This window comes from Primulina eburnea, chromosome 13 (assembly GCF_022965805.1).
Source record: "Primulina eburnea isolate SZY01 chromosome 13, ASM2296580v1, whole genome shotgun sequence".
NCBI lineage: Eukaryota > Viridiplantae > Streptophyta > Magnoliopsida > Lamiales > Gesneriaceae > Primulina > Primulina eburnea.
In genome coordinates, this window is record NC_133113.1 from 27,428,914 (window position 1) to 27,444,796 (window position 15,883).

Here is a 15,883-nt window from a genome sequence, read left to right on the forward strand (position 1 = left end):
TTTGGTAAAGGTTTCGTAATCTTGCGAAACCCGATTGGATAAATTCAATATTGTTTCTATGAGATGGTTAATTGGTCGGTAACCAATTTTGAGATTACAAACAATGGCCGGTTATTACTTGCGATATTTCTTATGTATTACGACACATTGATGTCAGACAAGGACATCCATATAATATTTTAAATAAGAAATGCTCAAAATGGGTAATAAAATCAATCTATAGTTGTCTCGTGAAGCATCCTTTTTGACAATTTCACTTACTTCATGGTTGTAATAAAAGAGTGGGTCTTATGTGAGACCGTATTACAGATATAATCTGTGAGATTGGTCAATCCTACCGATATGCACAATAAAAATTAATACTCTTAGCATAAAACTAATACTTTTTTCTGGATAACCCATTAAGAGATCCGTCTCACAAATACGGTCTTTGAGACTGTCTCACACAAGTTTTTGTCATAATATAAAACCTCATGATAAATATTTTAAATTTAGTGGAAGTAAATTTATGATTGATGTAATTTCACGTCCACGCACACATACATATATATTTACGTTTGATTGGAAGGATATGATAAACTAATGATTAGTATGTAAATGATAAAGAAAATGATTGTGGTAGGATGGATTAATATGGGGTAAAATAGTATTATGTTTGGTAAGATTTTTAAGTGTAGGATAATTTTGAATTTTTTGATGAAAAGAAGAAATTGCCCTTCCCCTTGGCGGCGGCGGCGACCGGCGGCCGACCGGAAATGGTCCGCCGGAAACGGCCGGCGGGGGGCTGCAGCCGGAAACGGCCGGCCGGAAATTTCGGCCGGCGCCGGAAATGGTCGGCGTCGGCGGGGGGCGGCGGTCGTTGCGGCGGCGGGCGGCGGTGGGAAGTGGTGGTGAGTTTGAATTTAGAAGAAGGGTAAAATTGGAAAAATAGGATGGATTAAGAGTAGGATAAATAATCCTAGGGGGTGAGGAGGTATTATTTTAACCTACCTAATATAACCTAATCATTCATAGGAGGGATAAGGTGTGTTAAATAATCACGCGTACCAAACGAGGGATAAAGTATGTTAAATAATATAAACCTACTTTATCCCTCAAACCAAACGGGGCCTTAAAGTTAAAAGTTAGTTTTTTTTATTAAAATATTTCTGGCTATATGCATTTATTATTACCAATTCTCTTATAAAATTTTGAAATAAAATGACATATTCCTAACAAATTTGGTGGATTAAGTCAAATAATATTTATAAGATATGTTCATGGAAAGAATGTGGTGTCCGTGACCTTAAAGTGTCTCTTACGCCCAAAAAATCGGACTAAAAAATTGAGCAGAAGAGAAAGCCTTATCCATTAACGCATTGCCACGCCAGCGGAAACTTATGTGGGTACCCACCGTACGAGAATAGGCCGCCGCCGCCGAGGCCGCCCTTGTTTGCTTCCTCAATGGGCCTACCACCAGGTCAGCTACTTCACACACGACACTCGCGTAAAATTAAAATTCTTGCCTGTTATTCAGGTTCTTTAATCGGAATTGTCATTTTAAAAATATTTGTCGACTTTGTTTTTTCCGTTGGAGCTTCGGAGATATAGCAGAAATTTCAAGATGATGAATTATTATTACAATTCCGATTTGGTGCTGGATAGAACCATCGCTACGTCTTCTGACAGTGATTTTCTAAGTGAATAATATCGGTTAATGTGCAGCGTAATTAGTCATAAATGACGTGTAGATTAAAATTTTAATTAATCAAAACCCATCAATAAATGCGTCAACTTCTTGATTTCTTTACACGTGATTATCATTTTCCCACTTGAACATTTTAGTGGATTTCGATCTTCCGGTACATCTTTAATAAATGGATAATATGGGTTAATATGCAGCGTATTTAGTCATAAATGATGTGCTGATTAGTCTTTTAATCAAAACCCATTAGAAAATACATCAACTTCTTGATTTCTTACACGTGATTATAATTTTCCCAATTGAACATTTTCGTGGATTTCTGTCTTCAGGTACATCTTTAATGGGTCTTTTTGTGGATATAGTTTCAGTCTCGCTCACGAAAAGGGAATTTTGTGTCATTTTTTTGTAGGTACTGATCATTCTGGAGATGGTCATGGCGGGTTTGCTGATGAAAATGGCGGCGCTGATGCTTCTGTGCTTCTGTACAGAGGCAGAGTACTTGAAATACAAGGACCCAAAACAGCCATTGAATGTTAGGATCAAAGACTTGTTGAAGAGGATGACCCTTGAAGAAAAGATCGGCCAGATGACAATGATTGACAGGAAGGTTGCCTCGCGAGATATAGTCAAGAATTACTTCATTGGTATGTTCTAAGAGTTCCCAATATGTTACCGTTATTGAGATACATTTTCTTGTTCTTATCTTCCTGATGAGCTTGTGAATTTGTAATGTTTAGCAAGGCAAGAATAATTTTTGTATAGAGATGTGTAATTTTGATATAATATAATCAGGTGTGGATTCAGCCGGATCCCTCACTCATCAGAAAAAAAGTTTTTCTATGTGTTCCCTAAAATCTATCCGTGTCGCCCCGTCTCTGGAATTCCTGGATATGCCCGGAGTTCGATTGTTTAGGCTCAAGTTGCTAGGGATTTTTGAGATTACGGTTGTTATTCATAGATAGATGGAATAAATGAGGTTTACAAATTTAAAGAAGGTATAAATGATTCTCATAGCCTGAATATTTATTTCAGAATCAAGATGAATGTACTCTCATTTTGATTTTGAGATATCACCATGAGATGAGATCACTCAATTAGCGGCAGTTCAATAATACTTAACCGGACTGACGGGACTGAATGTTTGATAAAAGCAGTGTGCAACTACTCTAGGAGATAGATTGACTCATGCAATAAAAGCTTTCGAGTCAGGGGTAAAATAATAGCCAGTTGGAGCTTCAAGTGTCATGTTTTGTTTCTTTTTTTTTTTTGCTGGGAGCAAAATCTGGTTACATAACATCAGCCACATAACTTATTACAAGGCATTGAACTATGCAGGGAGTCTTTTGAGTGGTGGAGGAAGCGTACCTGCTCCAAAGGCTTCTGCTGAGACTTGGATCAATATGGTCAATGACTTTCAAAAAGGCGCTCTTTCTACTCGTCTTGGAATACCCATGATTTATGGAATTGATGCTGTTCATGGCCATAACACCGTGTATAATGCTACTATTTTCCCTCACAACATTGGGCTTGGAGTTACCAGGCAAGTCATGTTTTCATCAGAGTTCTCGTATTTTTATTTCTTTGTCAAGTTCTCGTATTTTTATTTCTTTATCAAATATCACTGTTACCAACTCGAAAGTTTGATAATAATTCTTATACCTAAAGGCCAATTCCACCAAGACAAAATTAAATATTTTCCTGATATGCAGCATGTTTAGTTGTATTTAACAATATATTTTTAGTGCTTCTGTTTTCTGGTGAATGATTAAAATTGTATGAACTCTTTTCAGGGATCCTGAGCTTGTCAAGAAGATAGGAACTGCCACTGCTCTTGAAGTTAGAGCAACAGGAATTCCCTATGCATTTTCTCCCTGTATAGCGGTTGATAAAATTGACATTTTTAGTTCTTTGAAACTTTTTGGTTTGATTGCTGCTGATTACTCATTTAATTTTAACAGGTTTGTAGGGACCCAAGATGGGGTCGCTGTTTTGAAAGCTATAGCGAGGATCACAAGATTGTTCAAGCAATGACAGAGATAATTCCTGGCTTGCAAGGAGATCTTCCAGCCAGTTATGCAAGGAACTTCCCATATGTGAATGGGATTGGGAGGTAAAACATTTGTCTTTGTGCAGCAAAACCTAAATATTTTACAAATCGGTAAGAAGCAGCCAAAACATTTTTATTCGATTCGGTATATGAAAATATACTCAATTACAGGAAAATAAAAAGCTACAGGGGGTGTTCTCAATTCTTTTTTTAAAAAGTTACCGGGCCGGCGATCACCATGACGGCCACCCTCTGACTCTGCCTTTTGTTGCCTTTCTTCAATAGAGTAGTGCAATATTTGCAAGCTTATAGTATGACGTTAGTCTTTTTTAATATAATCAAAGGGCAGGGTGGATTGTCAGACGGTAGATCCCTCAAACAAAAATATTAACATTTTGGATGTATTTTTTGAAAAGATGGATTCACCCTTCCCCTATGCCTTGTTACTGCACAAGTGCATTAGTAGGATAGGTGGTGATTGATTGTTTCCTCCAATGAAGGAAAAAGGTTGCTGCATGTGCGAAACACTTTGTGGGAGATGGCGGAACAATAGATGGTATCAATGAAAACAACACTATCATAGACATGAATGGACTGTTTGATATCCACATGCCTGCATATCTCGATTCCATCAGAAAGGGAGTGGCAACAATTATGATATCTTTCTCGAGCTTAAATGGTAAAAAGATGCATACTCACAAAGATCTCATCACTGGATATCTCAAGAATAAGCTCAAATTCGAAGTACGTCTCATGGAGAACTAGTGTTGTGTGTTTGATTTCTCTATCTGAATTTACTTTGAACGTAAAGGATAATTTCTTTTCTCTGGTTATTTTATAGGGGTTTGTTATATCCGATTCTGAAGGTATTGACAAGATAACTTCCCCACCACATGCTAACTATACATATAGTGTTGAAGCTAGTATCAATGCTGGAATTGACACGGTTAGCAAAAATATGTGCCGTGTACTTTTGTTTTATTCGTTATGCAACCAAATATAAGTGAAATTCATCCATTTATTGCAGGTTATGGTCCCAGAGAAGTTTATAGAGTTCATCAATGACTTAACTTCACTGGTGAATAAAAATGTTATCCCTATGAGCAGAATAGACGATGCTGTTGAGAGAATACTGAGGGTCAAATTTATTATGGGGCTCTTCGAGAACCCAATGGCAGATTTCGCCTTGGTGAACCATCTTGGAAGCCTGGTACATCATTAAAGTCATGCTTCAAAAATGACTTTTTACGTGTTGCACTATCGAATGTTAGTTTCATTTTGACCATTGTTTTTGAGTAGCAACACAGAGAGTTGGCCCGGGAAGCAGTGAGGCGATCCCTAGTCCTACTCAAGAATGGTAAAAGTGGTGAAGCCCCATTTCTCCCTCTTCCAAAGAGAGCTTCGAAGATACTCGTGGCAGGAAGCCATGCAAATGACATCGGTAATCAATGTGGAGGATGGACGATAGAATGGCACGGTCTTTCTGGCAATATTACAATTGGTACGTGTTAAATACCACTTTTCCTAAAACTCGAGCTTATGAAACCCAACAACAGCTTTATGTTTTAACAGCACTGATACTTAAAGAAAGTATTTTTATTTTGTTTGTAGGTACCACAATTCTAAATGCAGTAATGAACACAGTTGATCCAGACACTGAAGTTATCTACAATGAAAATCCCAACACAGAATATGTGAAATCGAACAACTTCTCCTATGCCATTGTAGCTGTCGGGGAGCTACCTTATTCGGAAACAGTAGGTGATAGCAAGAATTTGACAATAGCCGGACATGGTTACACCACTATTACCGATGTATGCAGGTCTATAACGTGTGTGGTCGTACTAATTACAGGACGACCGGTCGTTATAGAACCATATCTTGAATTAATCGACTCCCTGGTGGCTGCTTGGCTTCCTGGGACTGAAGGCCAGGGGATTGCTGATGTTTTGTTCGGCGACTATGGTTTTACGGGCAAACTCGCACGAACTTGGTTTAGGACAGTCGACCAACTTCCGATGAATGTGGGCGATCCACATTACGATCCTCTGTTTCCATTTGGATTTGGTCTCACGACTACTGCAAATAGAGATTTGAAAGCAAGTCAATGACTGGTTCTTTCACATCGATTTGTTACCGAATTCGTGTAAATTAATGATGATATATATGATTCGTTCTATGAAGCTGCAGGTATGGGAATTAGGACGTTGCAAATTCACAAATATCTGCTGCTTGCTTTCTTTAGTTGGTGGATCCAAATATTGTAGGCAGAACAAAATGGCTGAAGAAATGTAGTTACAGTAGCTGTTTGATAATATATTATTGGGGATTTGAAGTTTTTTGTGCTATGCTAGAAGTTTTAGTTGTTATTGGTTGTGCCCATTGTATTTTTTAATTCTACAGCAGTACATGTACAATATTTTGACAGCAATAACATGAATTCCGTGGATGCCTTGTTGAATAAGGTCTAAAGTTCGAGATCGAATTATAACAATCTTTCCACGACTCAAAAAAAAAAAAATATTCCGACCTACGACATAAGGTAATATTATGAATGTTCATCACATAAACCAAATACTGGATGAACATAGGCTCGTACTTACTTTCGATCAGAAATTACATAAATATGAATTAACCTCTGGTGTTGTAGAACTCGAGCAGACATAATATGGATTTGAAAATAAATAATATCCTATCATTTGTATCAAACGTGTTATATGCCTAAGTTGAGTTAATCACTTGGATTTTGAGTCTTATCCAAACTTTAAGTTTTTAAATATTGTTGGATTTCAGATAAGATATCATACCCAAAATTACACGATCCACTAGATTTGAAAATATAAAGAAAGCTACTAAGGAATAAATTATTGAAAGAAGGTCTCTTGTGAGATGATCTCACGAATCTTTATCTATGAGACGAGTTTTAACCCTACAAATATTCACAATAAAAAGTAATACTCATACAGAGTAATAATTTTTCATGGATGACTCAAATAAGAGATTCTTCTCACAAAATATGACCCGTGAGACAGTCTCACGCAAGTTTTTGCCTTATTGAAATATGCACCATTGCCTATATATTAATAAAAAGAAGTTAATATTTAAGTTAAATTTACCCATTAATATCATTTTTGAAGGAAACAAAACATTTGAATCTTCATTTATTATATTCTATTATAAGTAAAAATTTATTCTATTTTATTAAAAATTTATAGACGTCAATAATCGTGGATAATATCATTCCACCAAAGGAAAAACAAGACTTTGTAGGTATAAAATTTTACTTTAAAATTTTATATTGTATCGTGCAGTTTCCAAAATCCTACTTGAGTTCGTGGCAGCTTAATTAAATCAGATTAGCCGGCGCGGACACCAACGAAAACTCAAAATTAAACGATCGAGCACACCAATAATTTTGGGATCCTTATATATTATTTTATTTGGTGCATTAAATTATTTAGATGGTGGACTAGAGTGGTAAGGGGCGTTTTTCAGGATGGATAAGTTCCCATCAAGATAAATATTTGTCAAAATTAATGATCTTTAAATCTACACATTCGCGTCAATATAATTTTCGATATCACATTAACAGTTTTTTCTAAGAGTAAGTCTCATGTGAGACCGTCTCACGGATCTTAATGTGTGAAATGGGTCAACCCTACATATATTCACAATAAAAAGTAATACTTTTAGCATAAAAAGTAATACTTTTTCGTAGATGACCCAAATAAGAGATCCGTCTCACAAATAAGATCTGTGAGATCGTCTCATACAATTTTTTGCTTTTTTTCTAAATATGACTGAAAAAAAATAATCAAACTTAAACGGACCATGACCTGATTTTGATTATGTAAAAGACTTTCAAAACTTAAATTAAGTAATTGACTATTTCCATTATTTTCATGTGATATTTATTATCAGGAAAATGACAATAATCAATTGTCTTCACAATTTAACAATTTTACCAATTAATAACCTTGACGTGCTTGTATTGTACACGAAATAATTTTTAACAAGAAAAGATGATAAACACCATACTTTTTTTTCAAAATACCACAAAGTTATCCTACTTAAATATTAATTTTTTATTGTTAAATTCTTCATTATTATCTTAACATAATTCTAATGTCAAATTTGTATGACCTGTATTATCAATCGGCACAGTGTTTTCCACGAATAAAATATGAATTGTGCTAATAATTTGGCTTTGGGAAAACAGGTCGAAATTATTGAGTGGGCACGACGAATGACATACCCCACTGAAAAATGAATGATTTGAGTTATGGGCTCTATCTATCTATTTCATCAACTTCTTGCCCTATGCATGAGGCGATAATTTGATCAACCTCTATCCATTCATGAAATATCTTTATTAATCGTCAAAAATTTGTGTGAGACGATCTCACGAATCGTATTTTGTGAGACAGATATTTTATTTGGATCATCCATGAAAAAATATTACTTTTTATACTAAGAGTATTACTTTTTGTTGTGAATATCGGTAGGGTTGACCCGTCTCACAGATAAAGATTCGTGAGATCGTCTCACAAGAGACCTACTCATATATATTTGTAATTAATTTCGATTTTAGTTATATTTTCATCGGAGTGCTGACGTGACATCGAAAAACGAAAATATGTTACTAGAAAATGATGGCATGGCCACATACGTTGCTCCATGTCTGATGTCACGTCTCTAGCGAAAAATATTGAAATTGAAAAAAATATGCAAGTGAGTGGATCATTGCCAAAAAAAAAAAAAAAGAAAGTGTTTGTCACGAAATTTTGCGGGCGTGCCAGGCACGTGATCGTGCCAAAGTTATGAATAATCTGACTCCGTTTACCAAGCGTTGCGAGTTTCGATTCGGTCGTAAGTTCTAACTCCTTCGAAATGGCTCAAAAACGCAAACAAAAATGAGGAATAAGACAAAATTACAGGAGGAATCCATGAACAACATCAAATTTAATTACGTTGCTATGAATTTGAACGACATTATCACAAGAAATTTGAAGGAATCTGTAAAAAATCTCAAGGAACTAAAATACTGGAAATTGGAAAAAGATAAACTATTGAGAGGAATTCTGCAGAGCTTTGCTGTAGATTTGTTGGATGATTTTGTCGGGCGTTTTTCTGATGCTTCCTCTCAGTTTTTGTCACACTCCATGGGGAGTTCCAACCACGTTCTACGATCACACCACGATCCTCCACCTTGGGCAATGGCCGTAACTGGTAGCAACGTCCTTTCGTTGGGCCAACTGCAACTACATTGGGCTTCATCCATTGGGCTGTGGCTTGGGCTTCTTGAATTATTTTTTAGGCACAACAATTGCCCCCCTAGCCAATTTGGGCCAATGGCCACTTTGGCCATTTTTGGCCCAATTTTGGCTATTTGGGAATTATACTAATTTGGCCCAATCTGCCAAAATAACTCTTCACAGACCGCGTGAAATCTTATGATTGAGAAGGGAGTGGTTCTATGGATTTGAAGAAGAATTGACAGTTGAAACACATGTTTCTTCCTCCAACAGAGTGTGCATTCCTTGAACCCCTAATTCATCTCACCTTCCTTAACTCTTTCTTTCTCACTTCCCCCAAACCTCCATCGGTGCCCATCGATTTTCCCGAAGAAATTTCCGCTCCATCGACTTTGTGATGCCATCCAAGTTTCTGAAAATTGACATCTTCAATCTCCTTTACAACCACACATTCTCAATATAGGTATATTTCTCCACTTTTCTCAATCCTCAATCACAAAACATTGTAGAATATGTCACATCTTCAAGCTGCACTCAAGGTATTTGTGAATATGTTTGAATGAGTTTTTTGATGAGTAGCACCTTGCAACACCCACGACATGACATCTTAAATAATCTGCTTTCAATGTTTTCAACTTTTCAGGATTCAAGCCTCACTTGTTCAGAAACGTTGATTCGAGTGGTGGATTTCAAAGCACAAAAGAAAAGTTGGACATCATGCTATCGGAGAGAAAGGCTAACTCAACATCAAACCGATATGATAGTCCTTCTGCATGATAGTGAAGCCTTGAAAGTTTCCTCTGATAAGCTCAAGGCCGACATCAAATGCTTGGGTGATGATTTGATAAACCAGAAGCAAGATTATCAACAATGGGAAGATACCTTGAAGGCTGCTGAACAGACTCGAGCTGGACGCTTGTCCAAATGGGAAGAGCTACGTCAACTTGATTTCTCTTGAAGACTACATATCATCTTTATGGCGATATTGGTTTATGTTTTGGTATTTTGTGGAATTTCTGGACCATAGAGTAGTACATTCTTGACATGTTGCACATGTCTGCCATGATTTGGCTTGTTCTTTTCTATTTCGTGAATGTTGGAGAATGTTTAGAAACTCAGCTCTGCTGTTATAATGCACTATTCTCTGGATATCTGTTGCTTGGGGCTTGTTTGCAGGTGTTTTTATATTTTTGGCATATTACACTTACAAAGGAAACTCTGCCAAAATTTTTCTAAAAACTAAAAAAAACGGCCAAAAGCCTGTTTTCTTTAACATTGACGCAAACATTGCGGGCCAACTCTGTCTGTTACCAACCAACGGTTGAACAACATTTTTCAAATAATGCCCTCCAAGGTTCCAAGGCATGCACTGAACGAAATTCATTTTGTCCTCAATTTGACCAACTAACACAACAAATATTCCTCCCCAAAATTTACCAACTACAGCGGATTCCATGAGCACTTATTTTTATTTATTCACAGATGCTCCATCATTATTTACAAACAACTTCAACAAAGAATGGCTTAAAGTTCAACAAGGAATGGCTTAAAAGCCTATTCCTCACATATTTACATAAACTTCTTATAGGCCAATATGACAAAATTAACCAAAGTGGCCATCCAGCCTACTTTGTACAATACTTTCCATCTTTTTCATCTTTATGAACCACCTGTCTCCGGCTGTCGATCTTTCATCTGAGCCGGAGCTAAGATGAAATCCTCTATTTGTAGCTTTTCTTCCTCACTACCTCCACAGTCCTCCTCAAATATTACTTTAGCTCCATCGATATCCCACAACTCTTCGTTCACCAGCTGCTGCATTTTGTCTTTCAACTCGGAAGTTGCAGCGACTTCCATTTCTTCTTTAGTGAACTTAATCATCGACCACCTCGATAATGGGTCGAACCATGGGTCTAGGAGAGACCATGGCAGTGGGTTTGAGAATTTTTTCAACTGCTTCCCTTACTTTCTTGGTGTCCATGTAGACTGCTCTTTGCTGCCCATTCACCTTGTAATCACGAATTCTGATGGGTCCGAAGGCTCCATCATAGTATCTAGCTTCTACTGCGTTGGAGTTTGACTGGTACGGCTGTGAATCAGCCTGTACCACTTCCACCTCATCTCCTTTCCACATCAATAGCAACTGGTGCATGGATGATGGCATACAATGATTGGTGTGAATCCAATCCCTTCCTAGCAAAGCGTGGAAACTAGCACTGGAATTTACTACGAAAAATGCTGACAACGAAGATCGGGACCATACAGTGACGTTTGCTGGCAACACTCCCAAAGTTTTTGTAGATTCCCCGGTAAAAGCCGCCACCGAGACTTCGGTAGGAATCAAATCTTCAACATTCTTGCCCAATTTTTGAAGGATTCTGAAGGGTAGAATATTCACAGCCGACCCATTATCTATTAGTACCCTAGACAATGGTTTTCCATTCACGTGTGCTACAATGTAGAGTGGCTTGATATGCTTAGTCATTTCGTTGGTGGGTCGCTTCATCAATACTCTTTTCTCTTCATCGACAAGAACACCAACGCTCTCATCCACCATATCAGATTGAATGGATTCTGTGCCATTTTGATCTCCAGTAAATACATCGGTCTCACATGTCCCTTTGCGTTTGAATTCCTCTGGCAACATTAACGAGCCAGTGGCACACTCAAATGAAACCAAAATCTGTCCCACTTTGAAAGTAGCCCTCTTGACTGGTTCACTGTCTTCCTCCGATAATAGATCATCATCTTCCTCGTCATTATCTTCAGTAGCCTTCCTCCCAAATTTTTTCTTCTCTTTAAATGACTCCTCTATCCCAGACCTACGTTCAGCAGCTTTTTCTCTCAACAAACGTCGTTTTTGGGTTCTAGAAAGAGGCTTTGGGAATTTTGGATGTTCTACTCGCCTCCATACACCATCAGGGATTGCTCTGGGAGGAACAACAAAGCGGGAATTCCTCTCATATTTTTTATCGGTGCTCAGAAGAGATGGCCTCTGTATTATCTTATGAAATGACTGCTGGCCACTTCTTCTCTCATTATTCATCGACCAAGAATGTGGGCTCCTTCTGAGGTACTGGTTCTCCGGCCTTTTGGCCATGGATTCCCTGTCATACCTCATATTCCTTCCAGTATAATGCAGATCCTCCCCACTGTAGTAGCGATCTTTCCCATGAAAAGTTTCTGCTTTCTTCTCCCTAACCTCAAACATCATTTTTCGAGGCACCCAACACTTCTTTATAGTAATTCCTGGCCTAATGGACATGTCCCTGTTACCACTCCTTCTCTTCTCATTAATTAAAAAATGCAAGTCAGTACTGTTCATGTTTACATTGGCTACCGGGGGAAATGGATCTTCATTCACTATCATTGCTTCTTTTTTCTCAGGGAATTTCAGGATTCCCTTGTTGATTCTTTCCTGCAAGACATTTTTGAAAGCCCAACAAGCATTAATATTATGGTTGAAGGAATTGTGATACTTACAGTAATCTCTTCCTTTCAATTCCTCCCTAGTGGGCAGCTTGTGGTCTGGGGGGAATGTTATAAACTCTTCCTTCACTAAGTAATCGAAAATTTCCTCCGTCTTTGATGCATCGAAAGTATATGGTGTTTGCACTGGAGGAATGTTTTTCTTGGAGAGTTCTTCACTCTTGCGTTTCAAGAAAGGGACAGTGCGTGATCCGGAATTCGCTACTTCTGCCAATGCAACTTCCTCCACTTCCTGGAAATAAGAGCCCACTGTAGACTTTCTTTTATGACTCTCTTCTCGTAACAATTCCTCATACTCTGACACCTTGGCAGCAAGCTCATAAAAATCGCGGAATTCCATCCCTTGGAATTTCTTTCTCAACTCAAAGCCAAGTCCTCGCTGTGCCATTTTCACATATTCTGATTCTGGAATGCAAACTTTGCACCTACTCCTCACTCTTTTGAATTCGCAAATGAAATCATTGGCAGATTCCCCGGGTTTTTGGACCACCCTTGACAATTCTGCTATACTAATCTCAGGTACTGTTCTGAAGAATTGTGTATGGAATTGACGTTCCATATCATGCCAAGTCATAATAGAGTTCCGAGGTAGTGTTGCATACCATGTGAAAGCAGTACTGGTCAGGGAATTGGGGAACAGACGTAACTTATAATTAGAAAAGTTCTCCAAATTCGCCAATTCCTCACACTGAATTGTAAACCTGGCCACATGTTCCACGCTGGATTGACCGTTTTCCCCGGAATATAACGTGAAGTCTGGAATGCGGTATCCTTTTGGATAAGGGTTGTCACGATCCACAACATCAGGATACGGTTTATGGAATTCTGGTCTGTTGATTGGCCTCACTCCAGGGCCATACAACTCTTGAATCACATCACGTACCATCTCAAAATCCAACGTTGAAGTTTGTCTTAACTGGTGAGGAGGATAGATTGCCCCCCGAGTGTTATTCCCCAAACCTGGCGCTGAATATCCACGCATTCCCCCATCAACATACATCCCTGGATGTAAGTTAGGAGACATCACAGAGAACACGTTACCAGCCATTTGTTTACTGTTGCCGCAGTTTTGGAATTTCAACCCCAACTCCTCATCCCTTTTGTGCGGAGGAGTGTATCTTCCTTCTTTGGCAGATTTAGGAATCAGTGCCTCCCCCAAGCGGCGACTTTCACCTGCTTGAGAAACCCCTGATCCTTGGCCTTGAACTTTTAGCAAATTAACGTCAGTTTCTTGAAGTTCAACATTTTCTGGTGTAACAGCCTCTCCTTTTGCAGACTTCCTCCATTCCTTCATTTCTGCCACAAATTCCATCATAACAGTAGAAAAAAGTTTGGGTCATTTCTCTGAGATCACTGCGGATATTTTTCTCCATGGCCAACATAAAGTTCAGTGGAGACCCATCACCACCAGAAACAGCAATTCCTTCCTTCATAGTCTCTTCCTCGAACTGGTGTACAAGCCTTTCAACCGTTCTTCCTTCTACATCAGTTTCCTGAAACTCTTCTTGTGAACGATGGACTTTCCCCTGTGATGGAGGAATTCCCTCATTCTTCTCAGTACGCTTTGGAGGCATTTGGTCCCACCGGGCGTGCCAACTTGTTTGTCACGAAATTTTGCGGGCGTGCCAGGCACGTGATCGTGCCAAAGTTATGAATAATCTGACTCCGTTTACCAAGCGTTGCGAGTTTCGATTCGGTCGTAAGTTCTAACTCCTTCGAAATGGCTCAAAAACGCAAACAAAAATGAGGAATAAGACAAAATTACAGGAGGAATCCATGAACAACATCAAATTTAATTACGTTGCTATGAATTTGAACGACATTATCACAAGAAATTTGAAGGAATCTGTAAAAAATCTCAAGGAACTAAAATACTGGAAATTGGAAAAAGATAAACTATTGAGAGGAATTCTGCAGAGCTTTGCTGTAGATTTGTTGGATGATTTTGTCGGGCGTTTTTCTGATGCTTCCTCTCAGTTTTTGTCACACTCCATGGGGAGTTCCAACCACGTTCTACGATCACACCACGATCCTCCACCTTGTGCAATGGCCGTAACTGGTAGCAACGTCCTTTCGTTGGGCCAACTGCAACTACATTGGGCTTCATCCATTGGGCTGTGGCTTGGGCTTCTTGAATTATTTTTTAGGCACAACAGAAAGAAATAAAGAAGACTGCATAACATATGGTATATATATTTTAAAAATAAAATCAATGTTAACATCAATGCTATTAATTAAGAAAATGATAGATAATAAACACCGTCATATATCTATGTTTAAGTTTTTAATGCAAAGGCTGCCAATATTGATTTTAGTTAAATTTTTTTTTATTTTTTTACAATATTCGCAATTGTGTGTGTGTGTATATATATATATATATAAATCTTCTGTAAGTTTGTCAATACTTAAAAAACATAAGAAAGCTCAAATAGAAAATATAAAGTCAATTAGTGTTATATTAAACCTAATAAACAAACATATAAAACTTAATATCGATCAAATTAAAAATATAAAATTCTCTAATATCATATTATGATATGCTAGGTCTCATATGAGACGATCTCACAGATCTTTATCACGAGACGGGTCAACACGATCTATATCAATAATAAAAAAATAATATTTTGATATAAAAATTAATATTTTTTTATAAGTCGGATCGTGTTGAAATTTGTTTCAAAAATTGATTAGTGAGACAGTTTCATAAAATTTTTTATGATTATATTAATACCTATATATATATATATATATATATATATATATATATATATACGCGTCTACTAATGAAAAATATGATAACGTAGAAACCAAATCATACAATTCTAAAAATAAAAAAGTCTGTCCAGACATCATTTTATTTATTTATATGTGTTGTGCCTAAAAAATAATCCAAAATCCCACAAAAGCTTGGAAGCCCATAAGCAAAAGCCCGACAGATGTTGCCGTTGGCTCAGGAAAAGCACGACGCGACAAGTCAAAGCCACTACCCAACATGGAAGATCATGGAGAGATCGTGGAATATAGCCTAAACTAACATGCAGAACGTGACAAAAATCAAGGAAAAGAATCAGAAGAGGGATAAACAAATCAACACAACAAGCTACAACAAAACTCAGCAAAATTCTATGTCAATTTTATGTTAGTTTATTTCAACTTCTAGTTCTAGTAGCAAATTTTTCTAAATATTTAATATGTTCATCAATCTTCTTTGTTAAAACGTTGATGAAATTCATAGCAATATAATTAGATTTAATGCTGTTAATTGATTCATCATGTAATTTCATCATATTGGTCATTTTATGTTTTTGTTTTTGGAGTCAGTTTGAAGGAGTTAGAACGTAAGATCAAATCGAGATTCACCACGTTTGATTAAAGAAGTCAGATTATTTCACAACTTTGGCACGATCA

General features: G+C 37.5%; 1 protein-coding gene across 3 annotated transcripts; it reads left to right on the top strand.

Annotated features, from left to right (window-relative positions):
* The first annotated feature begins 1,334 nt into the window (after positions 1–1,334).
* On the top strand, positions 1,335–6,195 carry LOC140808767 (uncharacterized). Of its 3 annotated transcripts, none has more exons than XM_073166010.1 (10): positions 1,335–1,459; positions 2,094–2,328; positions 3,020–3,224; positions 3,475–3,565; positions 3,643–3,794; positions 4,232–4,475; positions 4,573–4,677; positions 4,759–4,941; positions 5,031–5,232; positions 5,343–6,195. In XM_073166010.1, exons 2-10 carry the CDS (start codon positions 2,112–2,114, stop codon positions 5,840–5,842), a joined length of 1,899 nt encoding a protein of 632 aa, XP_073022111.1. In that variant the 5' UTR covers positions 1,335–1,459; positions 2,094–2,111; the 3' UTR covers positions 5,843–6,195. The 3 variants fall into 3 exon arrangements, with proteins under 3 accessions (XP_073022111.1, XP_073022110.1, XP_073022109.1); XM_073166009.1 differs by lacking the exon at positions 1,335–1,459 and adding an exon at positions 1,633–1,841; XM_073166008.1 differs by lacking the exon at positions 1,335–1,459 and adding an exon at positions 1,852–2,013.
* The last annotated feature ends 9,688 nt before the right edge of the window (positions 6,196–15,883 follow it).

Coding starts and splice junctions, on each gene's coding strand:
- LOC140808767 (XM_073166010.1), top strand. CDS start 2,112: ATGGTCATGGCGGGTTTGCTGATGAAAATGGCGGCGCTGATGCTTCTG. Junction 3,225..3,474: donor ATTGGGCTTGGAGTTACCAG/GCAAGTCATGTT, acceptor AACTCTTTTCAG/GGATCCTGAGCTTGTCAAGA. Junction 4,942..5,030: donor TGAACCATCTTGGAAGCCTG/GTACATCATTAA, acceptor GTTTTTGAGTAG/CAACACAGAGAGTTGGCCCG.